The sequence below is a fragment of the Cantharellus anzutake genome, assembly GCF_015039405.1.
Source record: "Cantharellus anzutake strain C23 chromosome Unknown EI90scaffold_82, whole genome shotgun sequence".
Classification (NCBI taxonomy): Eukaryota; Fungi; Basidiomycota; class Agaricomycetes; order Cantharellales; family Hydnaceae; genus Cantharellus; species Cantharellus anzutake.
In genome coordinates this window covers 338,002-356,407 of record NW_024067032.1, presented here as the reverse complement: position 1 = coordinate 356,407, position 18,406 = coordinate 338,002, and the positions used below count along the sequence as shown (strand labels likewise).

The 18,406-nt window shown below is 50.1% G+C and overlaps 7 protein-coding genes across 7 annotated transcripts; 5 read left to right on the top strand and 2 right to left on the bottom strand.

The window, feature by feature from the left end:
- Positions 1 to 2,835: 2,835 nt before the first annotated feature.
- Positions 2,836 to 4,000, top strand: EI90DRAFT_2609098 (uncharacterized protein). The gene is made up of 6 exons (XM_039053321.1): positions 2,836 to 3,147; positions 3,209 to 3,258; positions 3,319 to 3,431; positions 3,492 to 3,604; positions 3,662 to 3,941; positions 3,999 to 4,000. Exons 2-5 carry the CDS (start codon positions 3,217 to 3,219, stop codon positions 3,841 to 3,843), a joined length of 450 nt encoding a protein of 149 aa, XP_038910435.1. The 5' UTR covers positions 2,836 to 3,147; positions 3,209 to 3,216; the 3' UTR covers positions 3,844 to 3,941; positions 3,999 to 4,000.
- On the bottom strand, positions 3,820 to 7,657 carry EI90DRAFT_3147169 (SUR7/PalI family-domain-containing protein; the record flags this gene model as incomplete). The annotated part of the gene is made up of 5 exons (XM_039065507.1): positions 3,820 to 3,917; positions 5,701 to 6,159; positions 6,244 to 6,531; positions 6,562 to 7,362; positions 7,429 to 7,657. 5 exons carry the CDS (start codon positions 7,655 to 7,657, stop codon positions 3,820 to 3,822), a joined length of 1,875 nt encoding a protein of 624 aa, XP_038910434.1.
- A 1,734-nt stretch (positions 7,658 to 9,391) lies between these two features.
- Positions 9,392 to 9,847, top strand: EI90DRAFT_3020538 (uncharacterized protein; the record flags this gene model as incomplete). Its single annotated transcript, XM_039057512.1, has 2 exons — positions 9,392 to 9,530; positions 9,609 to 9,847. The coding sequence occupies 2 exons, from the start codon at positions 9,392 to 9,394 to the stop codon at positions 9,845 to 9,847; spliced, it is 378 nt and encodes a 125-aa protein (XP_038910433.1).
- Positions 9,848 to 10,487: 640 nt separating this feature from the next.
- Positions 10,488 to 12,730, bottom strand: EI90DRAFT_2608993 (uncharacterized protein). The gene is made up of 3 exons (XM_039053320.1): positions 12,544 to 12,730; positions 12,355 to 12,489; positions 10,488 to 12,293 (listed from the first exon to the last, which is right to left on the bottom strand). Exons 1-3 carry the CDS (start codon positions 12,643 to 12,645, stop codon positions 10,647 to 10,649), a joined length of 1,884 nt encoding a protein of 627 aa, XP_038910432.1. The 5' UTR covers positions 12,646 to 12,730; the 3' UTR covers positions 10,488 to 10,646.
- Positions 12,731 to 12,789: 59 nt separating this feature from the next.
- EI90DRAFT_3001764 (uncharacterized protein) lies at positions 12,790 to 13,565 on the top strand (the record flags this gene model as incomplete). The annotated part of the gene is made up of 2 exons (XM_039056338.1): positions 12,790 to 13,039; positions 13,092 to 13,565. The coding sequence occupies 2 exons, from the start codon at positions 12,790 to 12,792 to the stop codon at positions 13,319 to 13,321; spliced, it is 480 nt and encodes a 159-aa protein (XP_038910431.1). The 3' UTR covers positions 13,322 to 13,565.
- On the top strand, positions 13,311 to 13,941 carry EI90DRAFT_3080814 (uncharacterized protein; the record flags this gene model as incomplete). The annotated part of the gene is made up of 4 exons (XM_039061915.1): positions 13,311 to 13,344; positions 13,369 to 13,517; positions 13,586 to 13,618; positions 13,659 to 13,941. The coding sequence occupies exons 1-4, from the start codon at positions 13,327 to 13,329 to the stop codon at positions 13,939 to 13,941; spliced, it is 483 nt and encodes a 160-aa protein (XP_038910430.1). The 5' UTR covers positions 13,311 to 13,326.
- Positions 13,942 to 15,288: 1,347 nt separating this feature from the next.
- On the top strand, positions 15,289 to 16,780 carry EI90DRAFT_3020535 (uncharacterized protein; the record flags this gene model as incomplete). The annotated part of the gene is made up of 7 exons (XM_039057511.1): positions 15,289 to 15,367; positions 15,481 to 15,542; positions 15,570 to 15,635; positions 15,720 to 15,761; positions 15,844 to 15,874; positions 16,024 to 16,187; positions 16,535 to 16,780. 7 exons carry the CDS (start codon positions 15,289 to 15,291, stop codon positions 16,778 to 16,780), a joined length of 690 nt encoding a protein of 229 aa, XP_038910429.1.
- Positions 16,781 to 18,406: the final 1,626 nt, after the last annotated feature.

Sequence of the window (18,406 nt, the reverse complement as noted above, 5' to 3'; positions counted from 1 at the left end):
CGTGGCTCGAAGCTTCGTTCCCCTGAAGATGTTGAGACCCCGACCCCAAAAGCAACTCCCATGGACCGGAACGGAGTGCACGACTCAGTCGTAAACATTCCAATTCCTCCACCAACGTGGGCATCTGAACGCTCCAATGGAAGCGTCCCCTCAATGGCTCAAGTTTCTCCACCTCCCGGCCCCAGCGGAGACGCCATCCATGTACCTCCAGACTTTCTTCCCCCCATCCCTGGTTCACCGAACAGCGACCAAACGATTGTTATAGGCAATGTGAATTAATTCTTCCAATCATTCCGATGACCATCACAGTGAACCACCATACTGTGGCTCAGCCTCGAGCTTGAGCCTGGACCATGTATTTGTAACACTATCTGACGAATCTTAACTACTGGGCTGCATCTCGAACACACATGGCAATGAGTTCCCACTGTCAGAACAAGGCATGAATGCCTAGGAAAACGCGTATTGGCATACTGAAAGATATATGCTTCGACGTGAATCTCCTTTAAACATTTTGTTATCTACTTCAGTGGGTTCGTAAACACTGAAGCAGACAAGCGAACTAAGACATCACGACGTTGGGAAGCATCAGACTTATAGCTGATGGGGAGATTTTCTGAACCTTTGACTATTCACATCACCGGCCGTTGGTCGATGGGGCGTCACCAGGATATAAGCCCAGTTGACGAGTGGCCATAACAATAACTCAGTCTCCGGAATGAGACCTGAATATATTAGCTCTAACCTATAGCCATAATTACATGGAAGAATTATGATGTATCTGATTTTAAAATAAGGCTATGACGCGGACACTCAGACTCGTAGACGAGATCCAAAGATACACTCAACTGTACCTGTGCCGCGGACACTGCCTGAATAAAGTGCATTGATAAGTAAAACAGAAAAGAAATAGAAGAACGTGTGCATTCTCACCTCAGACTCGTCGAGGGGAGAGATGGTCCAAAAAAATCTCCCTTTTTATACGGGTTCTACGCCGGTGGTGAGCCGGTCATACAGAGATAGAAATAGTCACCACTCCTCATTGTTTGTAATAGTCGTTGATATTCCAACAGAGGGCTCCACCCAATCGATATTTTAGTTATTTCCTTAAATTGTGGGGAGTAAAAGGAAAAGGCTAGAGGGACACAAAATGAAAGAGAAATATGAGACAGGAGGAAAGTATGGCAATCGAAAGAGAAAAAGTGGAGGGAAGCGTGACATGTGGTTCTTTTTGGGGGTGAGTTCTTTCTTTTTTCGCTTGCTTTTTTGATGTGGCCTTTTGACAGTCCAACGGCATAATTGAGCAAAAGTCGATCGGGTTCATGTGTCTCATCTACCTCATCCTGTTTAGGCAATATGTCAGCGGTTTCACGCATGTGATCTTCACTGGGTCTCCACTTTCTCACGCAGAGCGTCATCATTTGCCTAGACACCCAAACGGCCATCAGCCTCCTCGGCGACACACATTGTCCTGGCCATCCTCAACCTCCGCGATCTCCAACTCTCGCACCCAAGGCTAAGAGCCCACGACCATGTCCGAGGGCTTAATGGATTGGTCCCTATCAGCTGCCAGGAGAAGCTCTGTTTTTAGGATTCGGCGCTCACGGCTAAAACGGCGGCAGGTGGCGAAGTGGTGTTCGACTGTTTCCGGTTGTCGGCAGAGGGGGCAGTTAGGTGAGTCTTGGCGTGTCCTTTTTTTGGCTAGATACGCCCCGGGCCGTACGGCGATGTGCGCTGAGAAGAGCACCGAGGAGGGAGTGAGGCTGAGACTCTAGCGAAGGTGCCAGGCCTTTGAATTCGTCGGTGGAAAGCAGCTTTTATACCCTGTGGTGGCTCGTTTGATCTATGCTTGCGCAGGAACTAGCGTGTAGAAGCGAAGGAGTTAGGGAGATGTCGTGTGGCGTGTGGCGTGTGGCGCTGGGCTCGGTGGCTTTCTTGGCAAGTGAATCAGCTTTCTTCATAACGACCGGGTACCCGTTCTACCAGCTGCTCTCTCACCTAACGCTATACATCAGGAGCACCGGCCGCTTCCCCCATCGCCTGCCCCGGAGAACACGTAGGAGTCCGCCTTTCCCATTCTTATTTGCCCCGAATTAATGCTCGCACAAATACTTAGCTTTCTCTTTCCGCTGGCACCAATCTTTCATATTCGATAGCCTCACGATAATGCACCCCCGCGAACGCACACCAAGGTGCCATGAATCCTACTTTGTGTTAACAACCTCAGCCTCATAGTACACCCGAATACTCTCAACTACTCACACTCGACATTTCCATGTCCTATAATTTTGGCTCCTTCCTCCTTTATAGTACGGCATATGCTGACAGGCACATAAAATAAATACAACAACGTCTTTCACACCTTATAATCAATCTTCGTGGAAGGGCGTCGAACACTCATTCAACTGCCACCCCCATAGCCGAGAAGCATAACCAACCGCCCGCTTACAAGCTATTTTAAAATAACCTCCAAGCGCGAACTTCGGTGGTTTGTCCGAACAATGGAAATCTCGCCAAACACAGCAGTTTAGTACAAGTTAGTACAAGTAGTTTAGACTCTTAAATGGTATGGGTCGGCTATACATATATATATTAACTATTATTATCTCACACGGCTAACAATCAGTCTATCTTCCAATAGACCTACCCCAGCATAGAGTATGATCGATCTCCAAATTTCAAATAGGCTTATCCGAAAATCTGGAGCGCCACGGAACTTTTCGTCATCTGCGTGCACTGCTTGAGTAAGGTCAATGCACCATGGTCAAAGAGTGATGTGCAGCTAAGCATCTTTCCGAGTTCAGAAGCTATCGAAGAGGTGGGAGTGGCGCATGCCCCTTCCTCGACGCCGTCTTCGACGATAAGGGTGCGAAGATCCTTAGCGATCGCATATGAGACGAATTCATCTCCGCCCGCCCGACTCTACTCAACTTCCAAAAGGGTTTCGCTCTGTGGGGGTGCTGGGGATGCCCGGCTAGGCACGCTCGAGCAGCGCTATTTTTTCCTAGCACATATAAAAAGACAGTCCCTTCTCAAATTTCTCCGCTCCCCCCGTCGGCGCACATTATGGTTACCAAATGTTCAAACCTTGATCGCATTGACCCCCCCTGCTTTAAGAACAATTTTGACTTGCGTGCTGGTCTTATCGTGAGCCCTTTTGTTGATCGCATGTCTGCTATCTGACGTTTCCTGGAGCTCGTGGCTGAAGGTGGCCTAATGGCTTCCATTCTCCCGTTTTTACTCCTCATTTACTCTCTGGTGAGCCCTTCGCAGTTGTGCCCGCTCAGGCACATTAGTAATCTTTATGACTCCCGATAGAAACAAACATACAAAAAGTATCGTAGCAGGAATAGTACATCAGCCTCCAAAGTTGAACCTGGGCTCCAGCCTATATCAGTCTTGTTTCTGTGTAGTGTTTTCGGGGACATGATGTCAGTCTCATATGAACAAGGTCATTCGTCACTCGGTGTCACTCACCGGACCTTTTTCAGCTGCGGACTAGGACATGCTCTTTCCATCAGGTGGGTGCTCGCAGGTGAAATCACCGAGGGCCCATATTGTACAGTACAGGCGGTGTTCATGCAGATCGGGAGTAACGGCACCGGTATGTCGACTTGTACTTCATTGACCGCCAATGTCTAAGGAACCGACTTGTCGCCAGCATGGTTTACCATGGCAATTGCGGTATTGACATACCTTCAGGTAGTTCACCCGACCTTGTTAGGCAAAAGTGGAGCAAAGATTTTTGCAGCGGGATGCGTTTGCTTTACAACCGTATTCACCCTGTTGATCATTGCGATTCCTGCTTCGATTGACCGTTCATATTATGGCAACTCTGGGTAAGGATCGCACATGATGTCTCATATATAGCTCATCCCCACATTCCAGGTTGTGGTGCTGGATCGCTGGCGGAAATGCTAGCCGCCAGAGGTTACGATTCGGTAGGTCTAGGACAGCTTGGCTGCGGCGATACCCGTGGAACTGAATCTGGATTGCAGCATCACAATATGCGTGGAACTGGCTTGCGATAGTGGTATCGATTGCTGTATATAGTTGGATAGCATACAAGTGGTTACGTCAAGCACCTTTTTGTGCTTACTATGACCTTAGACGGGCTGCGATTGCTATGGGATGGTATCCTATTTGTGAGTGCAATCATCATATAAGCCGAACCCTGGCTCACCTCTTCTATTTCAGCTTATATTCTCGTCTTTATCCCTCTATCTACGATTCGTTTCCGTCAGTTCCATGGCCATCGAGCAACCCCTGCCCAGCGGATCTTTCCCTATGCCCTTGGTGCCTCACACGGTGCCATCAACGTCATTCTGTGGCTTTTGACTGGCAGACGTTTCGGATTCTCGCCCAAAAAAAAGCATGTTTCCCCTGAAGATGTTGAGATTTCGACCCCACAAGCAACTCCTGCAGACGGAAATGATGTTCGCGACTCGGTCGTAACTATTCCACTTCCCCCCCCCAACGTGGACGTCGGAGCGCCCCAGTGACAGCATCCCCTCAATGGTTCGGGTTTCCTCGTCTCCCAGTCCCAGCGGAGGCGGCATTCATGCGTCTCTTGGCTCTCTTTCCCCTATCCCTGGTCTACCGAACAGCGACTCAACGATCATGATAGGTAATTGATCGGTGATCATCGCAAACCACCATACAGCCACTCAGCCCAGTGTTTGAGCCTGAGCTCATGTATTTGTAACACTATTTTGACTCTGCTAACTGCTGGGCCGCATCTTCAATACATATGGCAGCAAAATTCTTGCCGTCAGAACTAGGACTCTTAACAATTCGGTTTCGGTTAGAAACCGAGCCTAATGATTGCCTTGTGCTGTTTGAATACCCAGCATGAAGGCACAATAAAATGCGTCAAATGGAACTGGTAATTTTGTCAGTGACGGCTCGGTTTCTAACCGAAACCGAATTGTTAGGAGCCCTAGTCAGAAAAGGCCCGAGCATCTGGGGAAACTGCCTATCGGCACGCTGAAACGAAAGTAGAGATATGCTTGGGAGTATGATGTGAACTTCCCAACTCAGCGGGTCTGCGAACACTGCAGGATCGGAGGCAAGCGAACTGGCAGGACATTGCGTTGGAGAAGCATCGGACAGCTTCCAGCTGATGGTTGCTCGTGATTTTCCTGGCATTGTAACTATTTACCCTACCCTACCATCATGATATATACCCAATACATTTACTAATATAATGTAGTGTTGGTGCCACGGGTTGTGGAGGAGGGATCGTATGAAGTGGCTCGTGTACGTGTGCCCTCGCTCGCAATTGTACCCTCTTTCATTGTTTGATTTCAGCGTCCAATACCCTGGTATGTATTTTATGGTTGATCAGTCAGTAATAAACATACACACGAATACAAACAGCAAGAAATAAAACTGTCCATTTTCTTTTTTTTTTAACAGAAGTTCAAGCGGCCCATACGAACAAACGAAAATAAGTCCATCGGGTATATATCTCCCTATCGGTCGCCGCATATAGGGAATATCAACTCAGTGAGAGGGAATGCAGACATGGCGTATCCCTCTTGTCACACATTACACCTGATTTTAACTACCACCAACTTCACTGTTTCTCCCGCAGGTACCCTGACGGAAGCACGTTCCCTCTCAAACCATGTACAGATGTCGACGATGATCCGGTCTGATTTGGATCTAGTGCATTATATTCCGGTAAAATCTCCCCACCAAGTTGCGGATCGTCCAACTCGGTTGAGGCGTTCCAGTTGGGCTGGTGTTGTTGAGGCTCAGGGGATTCGACTCTCCTATCATACGGCAAGCCTTGTACGCTCCCCTGATCAGTAGGTGAAGTCGTAAATGCACTCCCGTGTTGCGCGACGTTCGAGTTCACGCGAAGGAAATCGCGTGTCGGAGGTGGGCTGGAAGCTGGTGGGGAGGCCGTATGCACCGGAGGAGTATGAGAAGTTGGATAGTGTGTTTGATCCTGAGCGTAGGGATCATAATAGTCTGTCTGTTGGCGGTGCGATGTTACATAAGGATCGAAAGAGCCTGCTGTGGCTAGGACAGATTGTTGGGCATAAATATCGGGTATGCGCGGTTCAGGTGATTGAGCTGGGCTAAGATTCGAGAATTGCTGCGGTGTCGGCTGCGAATTTTGGCGGCGAGGCCCGAATATTTGTCCCGGAGCTGCGGAGTCTGGTTCATGATGAAAATCGATGACATCAGTCTTTACGTCTTCTCTTCGAGTAGAACCCATCCCTCTACACTTACAAGTATTTTGTGGACCATACGGGTCATACGGGTCAGTGCCCTGTCGTGTAGGTGCCAGGTTCGAATATGGAGAATACCCCAATGAGGTTTGCCGCTTTGGATTTGGCATTGCAGCAGCTCCCACTGCGACGACCGTCGGGAAGTTCATCGGGTCAACGTTGCTCCCCTGTCCATAATTCTGCCCATATGCTTGCGAATGCACAGGTTCGGGAGTCTGAGGCACGCCTGGGTTCGGCAGATTATTGTAATTCGTTTGAGAAGGTGGTGAGCCATAACGGGTTGCTGCTGCTGCAGTGCCAGTGCCAGCAACATATCCACCCGGCATATTAGGTACGGCAGTATTTGGGTCCGTGCTCCAAGAAGTGTCAACCGCACGGGTTCCAGGAGTCCCTCCCGCATACCCACCAGGAAACGGCCCAGGTTCTTGGGATGGTTGTCTCCGTGGCGAATTATTAGCGAGAGTGGTAGGATAGCTGCCTTGAGGAATGTTTGAGTGGTTCGGAGGGAGATACGAAGGTCCCGTCTCCAGGTAAACGTTATCGCGGGTGAGAGGAGTACGTTCATACTCCTGGAAAGTAGGCAGTCCAACCTCTCTCTTTCCATCCCTAGCTCGAGATTTACGCTCCTCCTCTGCCCGCACAGCATCCAGTCGTAAAGCTTCGGATTGAGGGTTGAAACCACCCTTCACATCATCCTCTTCATCACGGCCACGTTTGCGCCTTCGTTCATAATCGGGACCCCTTGTGGTAATGCAGCATCGCCCCAAACTATAAACGCATCCTGATATGAATAGCAAAATCCACGCAGCCAGGGTCATCCAGACGGCAACTCCGAAGCTGGCACTACCGCCCTTAACACTGTTGATGCGTTTTTTGACAACGAAGAAAAAGATGATATCGAATATGAAAGCAAGAAGGCAGATGGCGGCGCCGAATCCAGAGATGCACGTGGAGAAACAAGACATGCTGAGCTCCCTTACGTGAGCGAGCAAACCGAACAGAGCAGAAATGCCAGCTGCGACGAGGGCCACAACATGAAGCACAAGGGCATATGTGAGCCATTTGACGACCACGGCGGGAATTTCGATGGGTGTTTTGTTGCCTAAGAGTGAATTTGGATCTGTTGTGAAAGAGCGTGAAACTCGGCGGGAGAGTCATAGAATCGTTGCACAGGAAAAGAACCAACCGAACTCATAGCCAATGGAGGGTTTTGAACATGTAACATTTCCAGGAAGATTTAGACAGTAACCAAGAGTCCCGAGTGTTATACTGCCGGTGACGCCAGAATCCGACAGACTGGCTTTCAAGAAGTAGATGCTTTTGAAGTACGGTACGCAGAACACGACGATGACAAGTAGCACTGTCGCTGCGAGAGTTGTAAGAAAGCCTGGTGTGGCTGGACGAATGATCCCCATGCCTGATGGAGGTCGATGGTTAGGAAGGAGAGGAGTGCGGCGACGGCTTAGTTGTTACTGGTTCGTTTAACGTCAAATAAATTGATTAGACGCATAGCCTGCGCAGCATCCGGCGAACGCCGAATCTGGATATTGCGCAGCTCTTCGGCCACCGTTGTCGGCCACACACACACAGCTGATCGACTTCAAGAATATCATCGGGGAATAACAATATTAATGTATATTTTTGGAACCACGTTGCCCCGGATCCTTCCTCCAGATCATCGGAATTTGCCGGCTGTGTGGTGACACCATGATCTTCCAAGTGCAATCAGGCCTGCTGCAACTGTAGTCAAAACTTGATGAGATGCTGATGGAAGAGAGAGGGAAAGGACGATGACAACTATAACAATGATGAAAAACTATCTAACAACTGTCTAAAAGCTGCGAGTGACAAGCGACCTGACAAACCCCGTTCAAACTACTGCTTACAGCTCAGTGCATGCAACCACTCATGATTCATGCTTCGACCATTCAGGTCCGGTTTACCATGGTTTCCAGGAGGTACAGCTTTCCGTAATTGTATCTACTAAGGCTTAGCTTTCCCTCAGTGAAGGGTCCTTCCACACTTGGTCTCTGTATGGTATCGGGCTAGCTTAATATTTTTCAGGGCTGCATGCATGCCCGCGGAAAATTCTCTGATGGGAGGTGTCAGGTATAATCTTGCCTGGAAGCGTTATCCTGGCGTTCTGCCCAAATTATCGAGGACTTTAACAGTATCACATAATACACAATGTTATGTGGAGCATTTGCACCCCTGCGTGTGCTGAATTCCGAAAAGGCGTTGGTGACACTCGGTAAGTACGTATTCCAGTAGGAAATAGGTTATGCAAAGGAAAGGAACCTTGGGCTCTACCCCTCCTGTCATCGGGACCTCAATGTCTAACCGAGTTGTGACTAACAACCTGATCGCGCCCCCATTCGACATACAGGATGAAGGAAGATATGGCAAAGATCTCGGGTCAACATTCCCTGATTAGCATTGGGAATATCGTCTCCCCCCCTCCCGTTCTTGGGTGTAAATTTCATTTTACTGAATACGGGTACCTATGGACTCGGTCGGTGCATCTGGACATCACCTTCCTTTCAACATCAAGTCGGGGTTTAAGGGACAGATTTTCCGACGTCCGTTTAATGTTGTTTGCGGCGCTGGGATACTCCGAATCGGTCCGATCATTCTTTGCCGTCGTTCGCGCTTTCTCCAGCCAGATCTTTGCACTTCGCACGAGCCATAGATAGCTTTGAGCGGGGTGATACTCCGCAGATTGTCCCCAGAGTTAACTTTCCGCTGTGGGTTTTTGGACTTCGAGTTCTTCATGCCATCGTGACCAATAAACGAAGTCAATGGGAAATGTATGAGTATATAAACCCTGGACTTCGCGCGCTACAATCAACTCCCTCACTCTCGTTTTCCCTCGTCAACTTTGTGCGCTTGCCCTTCCCGAGTCTGTAGATCCGCAATCTGTAAACCGATTTCTCACTCGGCCTCCGCCGAGTGGCGCGCATTGCGGAACAAAAGACTAGCGAAGACAAGCTCAAAAACTTCACTCGTTTTCCTCATATAAACCACCACCCAATCCAGGCCTGAAACATTGGTCGACCGCTCCTTCTCCCTCGTCTCCCTCAACAGTCATCCTGACCGTTAGGACATACCAGCCAGCTGAGCCAGCACACGGATCCTAGACTGCCGTCACCATGATAGACAACGAGGTATCCACTTCTCCACACGCACCTCCTCCATTCCACGATTCCGAAGGTGATCCCGTCCCATCATACCAACGCATAAACCGAAACCCAGAAACGCTCGCCAGATACCTCTTCCGTTTAGGTTTCAGTAAGCTCTCTTCACCACTCCGTTCGATATCTAACAACACCCTCCACTGACATTTGGTCTCCTCCGCGCGACGAACAGTATTTCCCTTCTTCTGGATGCTCGCTGCCACCATCATTGTTACCGACCTCGTTCCTACTTCATACACTCCCATCGCTGGGAAAAGCCCCGAAGAGCAACAAGAAGAGATTGAAGTTCACCGTGCCACTGAACTGAAATGGGCATGGAGATCGGTTTATGCGTTGGGAGGGTGGATCATTTTGGCCATCATTATCTTGGGTATCATGCGTGCCACTCATACTGGGTTCTTCGCTTCGTGAGCTCGCGTCGGAAGCAACGATGAATGGTTGGTTGGCATTGTTTCTTCACCCACTCTCTTGGGTGGCATGGGTACCGTGTGCACGACACCAATCGTGTACTCCCAACACATCATTATTTACTCATCGCTTTCCAGCAACCCTGTGCCCATTCCTCATTCAATTTCTTTCAGGCGAGCTCGTTGCCACTCCCAGTCGTGATAGTTCCCTTCTTTTATCTTCCATTTTTTTTACCAGTCCTACATTAGTCACTATCCCGCTTGCATCACATCTCTTTTCAATCAATCTCCATTTACATCCCTTCCATTGACTCTTAACACCCGCTCACCAAGTAGTTACAATTGATTTTACACATCACTGTTCGCACCTTGCTAAAACCAACGTCAGACATCCCCAACCATGCTGCACTCTCTATGACTGCTCGATTGACTACGCGCTTCGTATGCGTGGGACTTTCCGTAGCCCGAGAAGAATAAACAAACATGAGTTAGCGATGCTATTTACGATGGCTCAAAATGAAGAGTGCGAGGAGACAAAAGGAGACACAACGCCACTGTTGACGATACCGACAAAGCAACATAAATGGATGGAGAGGAGGAAGAGTAGGAGGACGATTAAGGAGAAAGCTAGCTAAAAGGAATATAATTAGGAATAAGGAGAATCAGGAATGGGAAAATATCAAACAGTACAGACACGTCCAACGACGAGTATTCATACAGAAACCAAATGCAATGCCCGCGAGCCCAGCTCGACCATACATGCCAGTCAAGTGATGCGGAACCCAGGCTACGTTCCGTCAGGATTATTCATTATCAAGGCCGATTCCAAAATTCCTTGGCCCATCTCCATTCCTGATCACCACACTTTGCTCTTGCGGAACACGCAAAGATGAGCGAGAGAAGAAATTATCGTCGCAAGACACGTCGCTAAGTGTTCCTCCAGGCGTGAGACTAGGAGTCACCGTATTGGGCAACAGTTGCGAATCGGAAGATCCAAAAGATCCAATAGTGAATGGAGAGGTAGGCGCCAAAGATTCCCTCAGTGAATGAACGAGAGCCGGGGTGAGAGGCGAGGCTGGGTCGCATGGCGAAGTATCGGGCAGCTTCTTAACGACGGAGGGCGTCTCCAGACGGCGAAACTTGCCGATTCGCTCAAACGGCCCTTTGAACGTGTTACGAACCTTGATACCTATTTTTTGCAAGAAAGACGAAGCTGTGGTCATCCGACGACCAGAATTGAGACCGACATTAGCGGACGCAGAGACTGGCGAGTAAGACGCAGAACGAGAGAGGGAGTCGCTGACGAGAGCTGCCTCAAAGCCAGGGAGTCGACTGAGATAAGGCGAGCGAGGACGAGAAGGATTCACTGCAACAGCAGCCTGGAGAGATCCCGAGTGTTCTTGGAAGGGAGAAGTTACCTTTCCGGATCTCTCGTTCTCTTTTCTTGCTTTCCGAAAGGCTGAAAGATCCTCTTGCCAAGCGTGTTCAAAAATCCAAGATCCATTTCGTTCATATTCCTCGACAGTCATGGCGCGATTGCATCCCTGAGTAACAGCAAGCGCATCACGCGCATCACGGTTGTTCCTACGCACCACACGAGCAAGCCATATGTCAACGTCGTTGTCCTCTTCGTCGGAATCAAGATCATCGTCAGCCGATGTAAATGGAAAGGAGCCCCAGTCGGGGTGGGGAACTTGTGAATTGGGGAAACGATCTTGTTCAAACTTGGATCGGTGTGAGAAAAACTTCCTTCCCCTAAGAAGACCCAACGAGAGACTACGCGAAAAAGCGGGACTTGATTTGAAAACGGAAGCCTTCCTGCTTCGAGACGCTAGTGAGCCAACAGAACGCAAGGAGTGAGGGATGCAATAATGTAGAGGTTTTCGGTCATAGGGCCAAGGATTGAGACGATTACGACGAAGAATACGCTCGTCATTCAGGTCACCGTCAATCTCAGGTATGTAAAGAAGGCCATCTAGGCACGCGTCTCCAAACGGATTAATAAGCCGAGAAGATTGGCGAGATGAAGGGACATGCTGAACAGGTGAAGAGTTGCGAAGATCGAGATTTAGCCCGATAGAGGGTTCAGTGAACAAATTCAATGGACTCCCATACTGAGAAACTGACGCAGCATCTAACAGGAATAAATTGGTTCGCTGGAGACCCGCAGGCTTCTGAAGAATATTCCCATTGTGTGACTTGGGGGACTTAACGAGTGATATGGAATGTGCATCAGGCGAGAGTGACGTCCTCGAGGATGATTGTAGCCACCGATGAATGAATTGTTCCCCCCGATACATGGCGATCTGTTTTTGGTCCTTAGCACCATAGCCTGGAGAATAGCGTTCCATCGGGGTCATCAGACGACTAGTGAAGGATGCAGGAGTGTATGGAGTCCGTTTGTTGGGAGTTACTGGCGACCTTGTCATGTGAGATGAAGGCGAAGAACCCTACAAGAGACCCAAAACGATCCGCGACACCTCGATGACACGTAGCTCAAGACAGACTTACTGCATCAAGTGACGGTATTGCTGATGTTGCTGGACTGAGATGAGAAATCATCCGGTCGCGTATCTGGGGTGTTCGTTGGGGTTGTGTGTTGGTGCGAGGGCCATCATTCTCGACCTTGAGATAGTTTGAATCCCCCTAAGGTTGATTGTCAATGTGTATAATGGTGGGGCCACTGGCCATGAAACTGACGCGTTGTTTGAGCGACAAATTAGGTCCTCTTCTGGACATCGCTGGTGTGTGATAAGTGTTGGAGGAATCCTCCGAGGCATAAATCCCAAGAACGCTCGGCATGCTGATCCCTGTGAACCGGCGCCTTCAACTTCCAAGGAGAGATGATCGGAACGAAGAGTTTGGATGTGTTTTTGTTTGTATCGAGACGAGAGGGTCTCACGATCCTGTTGCGTGCAACAAACGCCCTCCAGTACTCAGATCAGCATGGACATCTCGAATCTTCCTCCCACTACGCCCCACCTGAATGTCTTCGGGCTTCAGATCAAGGCAACTCCAGCCACGGGACGGGGGGTGTACGCGTCCAGGCATATCCCCAAAGGGACTCTTATTGAGGTTTCTCCTGTCCTCCTATTTTCTCAGCAAGAATACGAGGCGTACGGAAAACACACAATTCTGGACTCCTACGTTTTCCATTGGCGGCGAATGAACGCTTGGGCACTTGCACTTGGACTCGGTATTCGCATTACTGCTTTGAGTTCGGCGACATTTTGATTAGAATTGCGCAGGTTCACTTTTCAACCATTCTCAAACACCCAACATAACTTTTTCTTTGGATTACGGTACCATGTCGATACGCTACACAACCTCGCGGGCGTTGGCGCCCGGGGATGAATTATGCATTTGCTATGGACGTGAGGAAGACATGTGGTGGAACTCTTCAGAAAGGCCTGTGGTCAGCCAATCTTCGACACCACCCTCGGATCCCTTTGAGGGATTGGACTTAGACACAGAATGACGTAAATGTTGGTATCGATCCAAGTCATTTCAGGGATTAAGGATTAGAGTGGAATGTTGGCTTTGGAGGAATGTGACCACTTGCTGCTCGACACCGTGAGAGCTCTGTGGCGCCGTGTTCTGCAAACGCGTGCAACTGAAACCCAGCCGTCGATGGCGGGGGGGACGGTTTGGCAAGGATTCGTACCACTCTGCAAGTGTAATATGAACTCAGAAATAATAATTAAGAGTACGGAAAGTTTTCCAATGCACATACCATGTCAAGCAAGGGTGCGCACGCTGCGTCGCAGCAACGAAAGTTCAGACCCACAATAGCCCAAGAATGTGTCCAGATATAGATCCCCCTCCCTCATGTCCCTAATCAGAAAGCGAGCGGATGCGCTTGGAACGGGGACGGCTCAAGTACTTAAGTGCTCGAAGCCTCAGCCTCGAAAAATCGTGAACCTCGAGTGTGCACATGGAATAGGCTTTGGTGGATGGAAACCCTTCGCAGAAGGTGTTTTCATTCGCGCTGCAGAGCAGACTCCTCCCCAGCCGCTCTCCGATTTGCCGAGGTTTATCCGAAACTTCGAGGACATGACAAACCTCGGCAAATCAGAGAGCGACTGGGGAGGAGTCTGAATTCTGGAACAGCAAAGTCCACTGTCTCACGCGGCGCTTATTCCCGATCATGCCGCAACGCCGCGTCTGCACAATATCACTAACTTTGGGGAGTCAGCGCTGCCTGACAGATAAGCGTAACCTGGCCAGAGGGTACTATTGCTCGAGGCGAATTATCTGGCCCATATGCATTCCTTGTACCTCATTCAGTACAGTATTCCCTTCAGAGACAAGCAATGTTGGGACAGAGGCCTCACAAACCTTGCTATCTGGGATGCTTCTCTTTTGATGTAGATGTGGCAGCGATGCGGTGACAACGCGCCTGAATGTTGCGCGTGAGATTACCTTACTCGAACTTGGAATGAACTTGTCACGGGTTTTTCGTATCGGACACGGTTACATGCTTTGTGCTACTGTTCAAGGATGCTGGGTATTTTTGGCCTCAGATCGTCCCATCCAATGCGGTGCTCGCGCTTTGGGTTGCAGCCTCCGGCAATACCACATTGTACGTGATATCAAAAATCATCGAAAACGTCTTGTGGACGAATTTCAATACCAACGCTACCATATGCCAGTGATTCGTTGCACCACATACCTCTGTTTAGACTAGCAGATCCGCTACAACTTCATCCACCAGCAGAGGAACTGGCATTTAACAGTTCCCAAGATGCCTAGTCGTACCTTCCGAGGTTGTTGTATCCTACTAAAGCAATACATCGGCACCCAAGTCTCTCTTAGTACTAGTCGGTATCGGTTGTCGATGCAGTTGCTTGCACAGTCTGGAAACATACTGCTGAGAACGCCAAACATGGGCCAGGATTTCGTATGGTGCAAAACTGACGAGTTGTCCCGGGCCCAGCCCTGATGTGAAGCAAGCTTTTTCAGGAGCTATACCCCTAGGGGGTTCAAACTTCTGTATAGTGACATTACCATCTGCCCGGAAGCGAGGCACTTTTCTTGTCCGAGGCATTATTTAAGCTGTCTCGTTGAGCTCGCGTTGCGTAGCCCGAAACTGTTGCCGCCTATCGCGTGCAATCTTTGGGGGGTAATAAATATAAGGAGGGAGCCTCCACTACTATAACCCGACTGCAGTCCCGATCCTGCAGAGGACGTTACAAACGGAACCGGCAGCCCTATCGAGTCTCCGCATGATGGTCCACGTACCGTAACTGACCGCCCATCTCGATACATGCCTGTGCGGACCGAAGGACCATGCGCGCGATGGCCCTCTTGGCAATCCTGAGGCGCATCACACGTTCTCGTCAGCCTACGTGATCAGTGTGCCCCAGTGACGGGCCAGGTTCGTAGGTCCGGAAGGCTCAGCTTTCACCATTGGCACCTTGCCCCGTGGGGTGTCGGACTGTTACAATGCACAACTGGGCGCTCTATATCGTCCCCCCGATGGACGTGGCGGATATTGTGGTAGTATGCCACTCCTGCTTCACAAGTGCCTCTGTAGCGGCACTGTGACTTGCCACCTCGAAAAGTATCTGTTTGCGGGGTGCGTTATGTGAAACAAAGACGTCCTCTGCTCCATCCCTTTAAACGCTGGTCATTCAGCGTGGAGTAGTAGCGACCAGCAACGAGTTATCAAACTCGTCGATCTGGTTACCAAAATCCGGGTCAGTAATATATCGCCCCGCTTGCAGTGCAGTAAAGCGTTAGGGAAGCCGCATGAGTTTCCAGCAGCGTTGTCCGAGTGGACATTTCCACCGGTAAGTCAAATCTCACGTAGCGCGTACAATAGTACAGTGGCCCCGACCCGCATCCGAGCCAAGGAACCGTCATAAACGCAACAGCCTCCACTCATCCCTAGTCCTAATTCCGAAGGACTCAGGCAGGTAAGCCCTTTTCCTTGGTGTCACACCATCCGATGTGGCAAGACAACAAAATCACAGAATGGGAAGCACTGCACAATGCTAGCTCGCATATGCAACCAATCTACACGGCCAAGGTACGCAAATGATATATGCCTGAGGGGGTTAAGCGTTAGGAATGGAATGCAGGTATCGTGGTTTGTGGTTGAGAGTTTAGATACACGCGCACTGCACCGGGGCGGATGGCCAATGATGTTGCCGGCGTTGTGCTCAATGTGATGATAAGTGGGGAGGGGGGGAATGATCCAAGAGGGCAATAGCACGGTTGTCCTGCACGCAACGCCACAGCCTGCAAGTCCCGACACCTTGCGTCAGGACATCCAGAGCGATGCTTGCTTAAGTGAAGGCGTTCTCGTGGTCGGCGCAAGGCGACTTCGGAGCGGAGACCAGGTGTTTTGGCGCCGTACGCCAAAGAAAAGAGCTCTTCAGTTGTGACTTTAATCTGAGGTGCTGGGAAGACATGTGGTTGACTGGTTTCACAACAGTCGACGGACCTGGAACAAGGTGATCCTGAGGGTCCCGGAGGGGAAGGTCCGGAATCAGCTACTAGACCCTAGTTTTGCGGTATCGATGGTGCCGTGGATCTCGTGCGTGAAACACGCACCTTGTACGCTTGAGGGGTAGGAATTGGGCATGGGCTGATTGTGAAGTTGAGGATGTTACGTGGGCAACGGAAGGCAGACGACTGCCATGATGCGTAATGTTGACCCCCTGGCCTTGCCTGTGCTGACGGGTAGTTTCGGTGCTTGGCCGCCTCAGCATCTGGGGCGGTAGTTTGGCACAACTTCTTCGGGACACGGTTCGCTGGGTTGTTGGCCGACATGAGACATGACGGTTCACTGGACAAGAACCGTCATTGTCGTGCCCAGATCGCCCTGGCATCACCGAGCACTTCCGCTGCTCATCGACGCCATGGACTCCTGAAAGGCGCAAATGTAGAAGCCGCGAGTGCAAGTACCACTGTCAGAACACATGGTCCTTAGTATTGATCTGCTCCTTGAATTGAATTGCAGATTTTTTCCAGTGACCTGACGTGCTTGGGAGCACCCTTCCTTTCTAATAACTCCTTATTACATATTGATTTTATTGTCCAACTGATAACTTTGGTTTTCGGACCGTTGTGGCATGGTCGCCTGGGTGTTCAACTAGTTCCATTAGGGCCTTCGCCGTTTGGCTAAATAACTCCCTCGATGATACAGTGCGCGAGTCTGTTCACTGTTATGTAGAACACCGTGTATGGGCAAGTAAGGGCAGGAGCATTTCCTTCACTGGAGTAATTGCCCGCAGAAACAGATCTTGAATCCCTGAATTGGGTCATCGCCAACAAATACCCTGCGGAAGGACTAGGGAACTCATTGTTTAAATAAAAATACAGCCACGAGTCAACGGATGGCTGGACGTATCACTGGCCCTGCCAATGCCTTTCCCTAACGGCGGTGTTCATGCCAATGGAGTATCGTCACGCTAACGCAAGCCCATCCCATTACTGGGCAATGCAGCTCTCATGACCCTGTTCCTTAAACTCCCATCAAACCAGCTATTGACACACGGATCAATTTCCACGAGCAATATGTATCGTGCTATATCTGGTTCAGGGTTCAGCACACAGCATCTGCTGTTCTCTCCTCTTCTTCCAACCATCTGTTGCCGTCCTTAGTTCGGTCTAGGGCGGACTCTGTCAATAAGCCCAAGCTTGTTATTTTCGCGGTCGAACGAGACAAATCGGTGGCGAGATGGCTGAGATATCGCAGGATCTGTTTTTTGTTAGGCCTTACTAAAGTGCCCGCACCTATTCATTAATATTCAGCACCCCCTGAGGACTTTTCGATACGGAACTCGCCTTTTTCTTTGAGTTGTGGGAGGTTTCGGGGCATGGAAGGGCATAAATAGCAGGCCTCTGGAGAGATTCTGCTCTCCTCACCATCATCTCCCCCCTTTCCTCGATCGCCTCCACTTCAATATCATCAATGGCCGCTTCGCATGCGTCGTCCTTCTCGTAGTCGTATTCATCATGCCCGTCTTCTTGTCATTGTCTTGCCGTGTTAGTGAGTTTTATTCCTTCCAAAACGTGGGCGGTGAACGACCGAGGCCGAATCCGTATGTTATCACTACCGTAGACTGTATCTTCACCTCAGGGTTTGGTTCCGTCTCAGCCGTTTCATTGACAAGCGTGTATTGATTCGTACGTATCAGCAGACGGCAGTCGACAGGTATCCTATCTCCACTCATTATCGACCGGCATTCTTCGATATTCTCTGGTCCTCGATCTACGGTGGCTGAGGGTTCAGGCGGCGGCTTTCTGTGTCTTGTGGGCCGAGGAGGGGGGATCAGTTTTGCGCGATTGGGCTGGGGAGTGACTACGTGGGCGTCCGCCTGGGGTACTCACTCGTTGCCTGGGGCCGCAGGTTGAGCGGTGTTGGGATGTTGGGCGCGATTGCGGCTGGGGTGTCTGGCGGGGACGGATACATTGCCTGGGGCCGCTCACTCGGGTACAGATGGTGGATAATGATGCAAGGAGTGTTTGCGTGATTGTGGCTGGGGAAGATTGACATGGGCCATCGGTGGCCTGGGGTCATGATTCATCGCCTGGGGCCGCATTGTTGGGGATT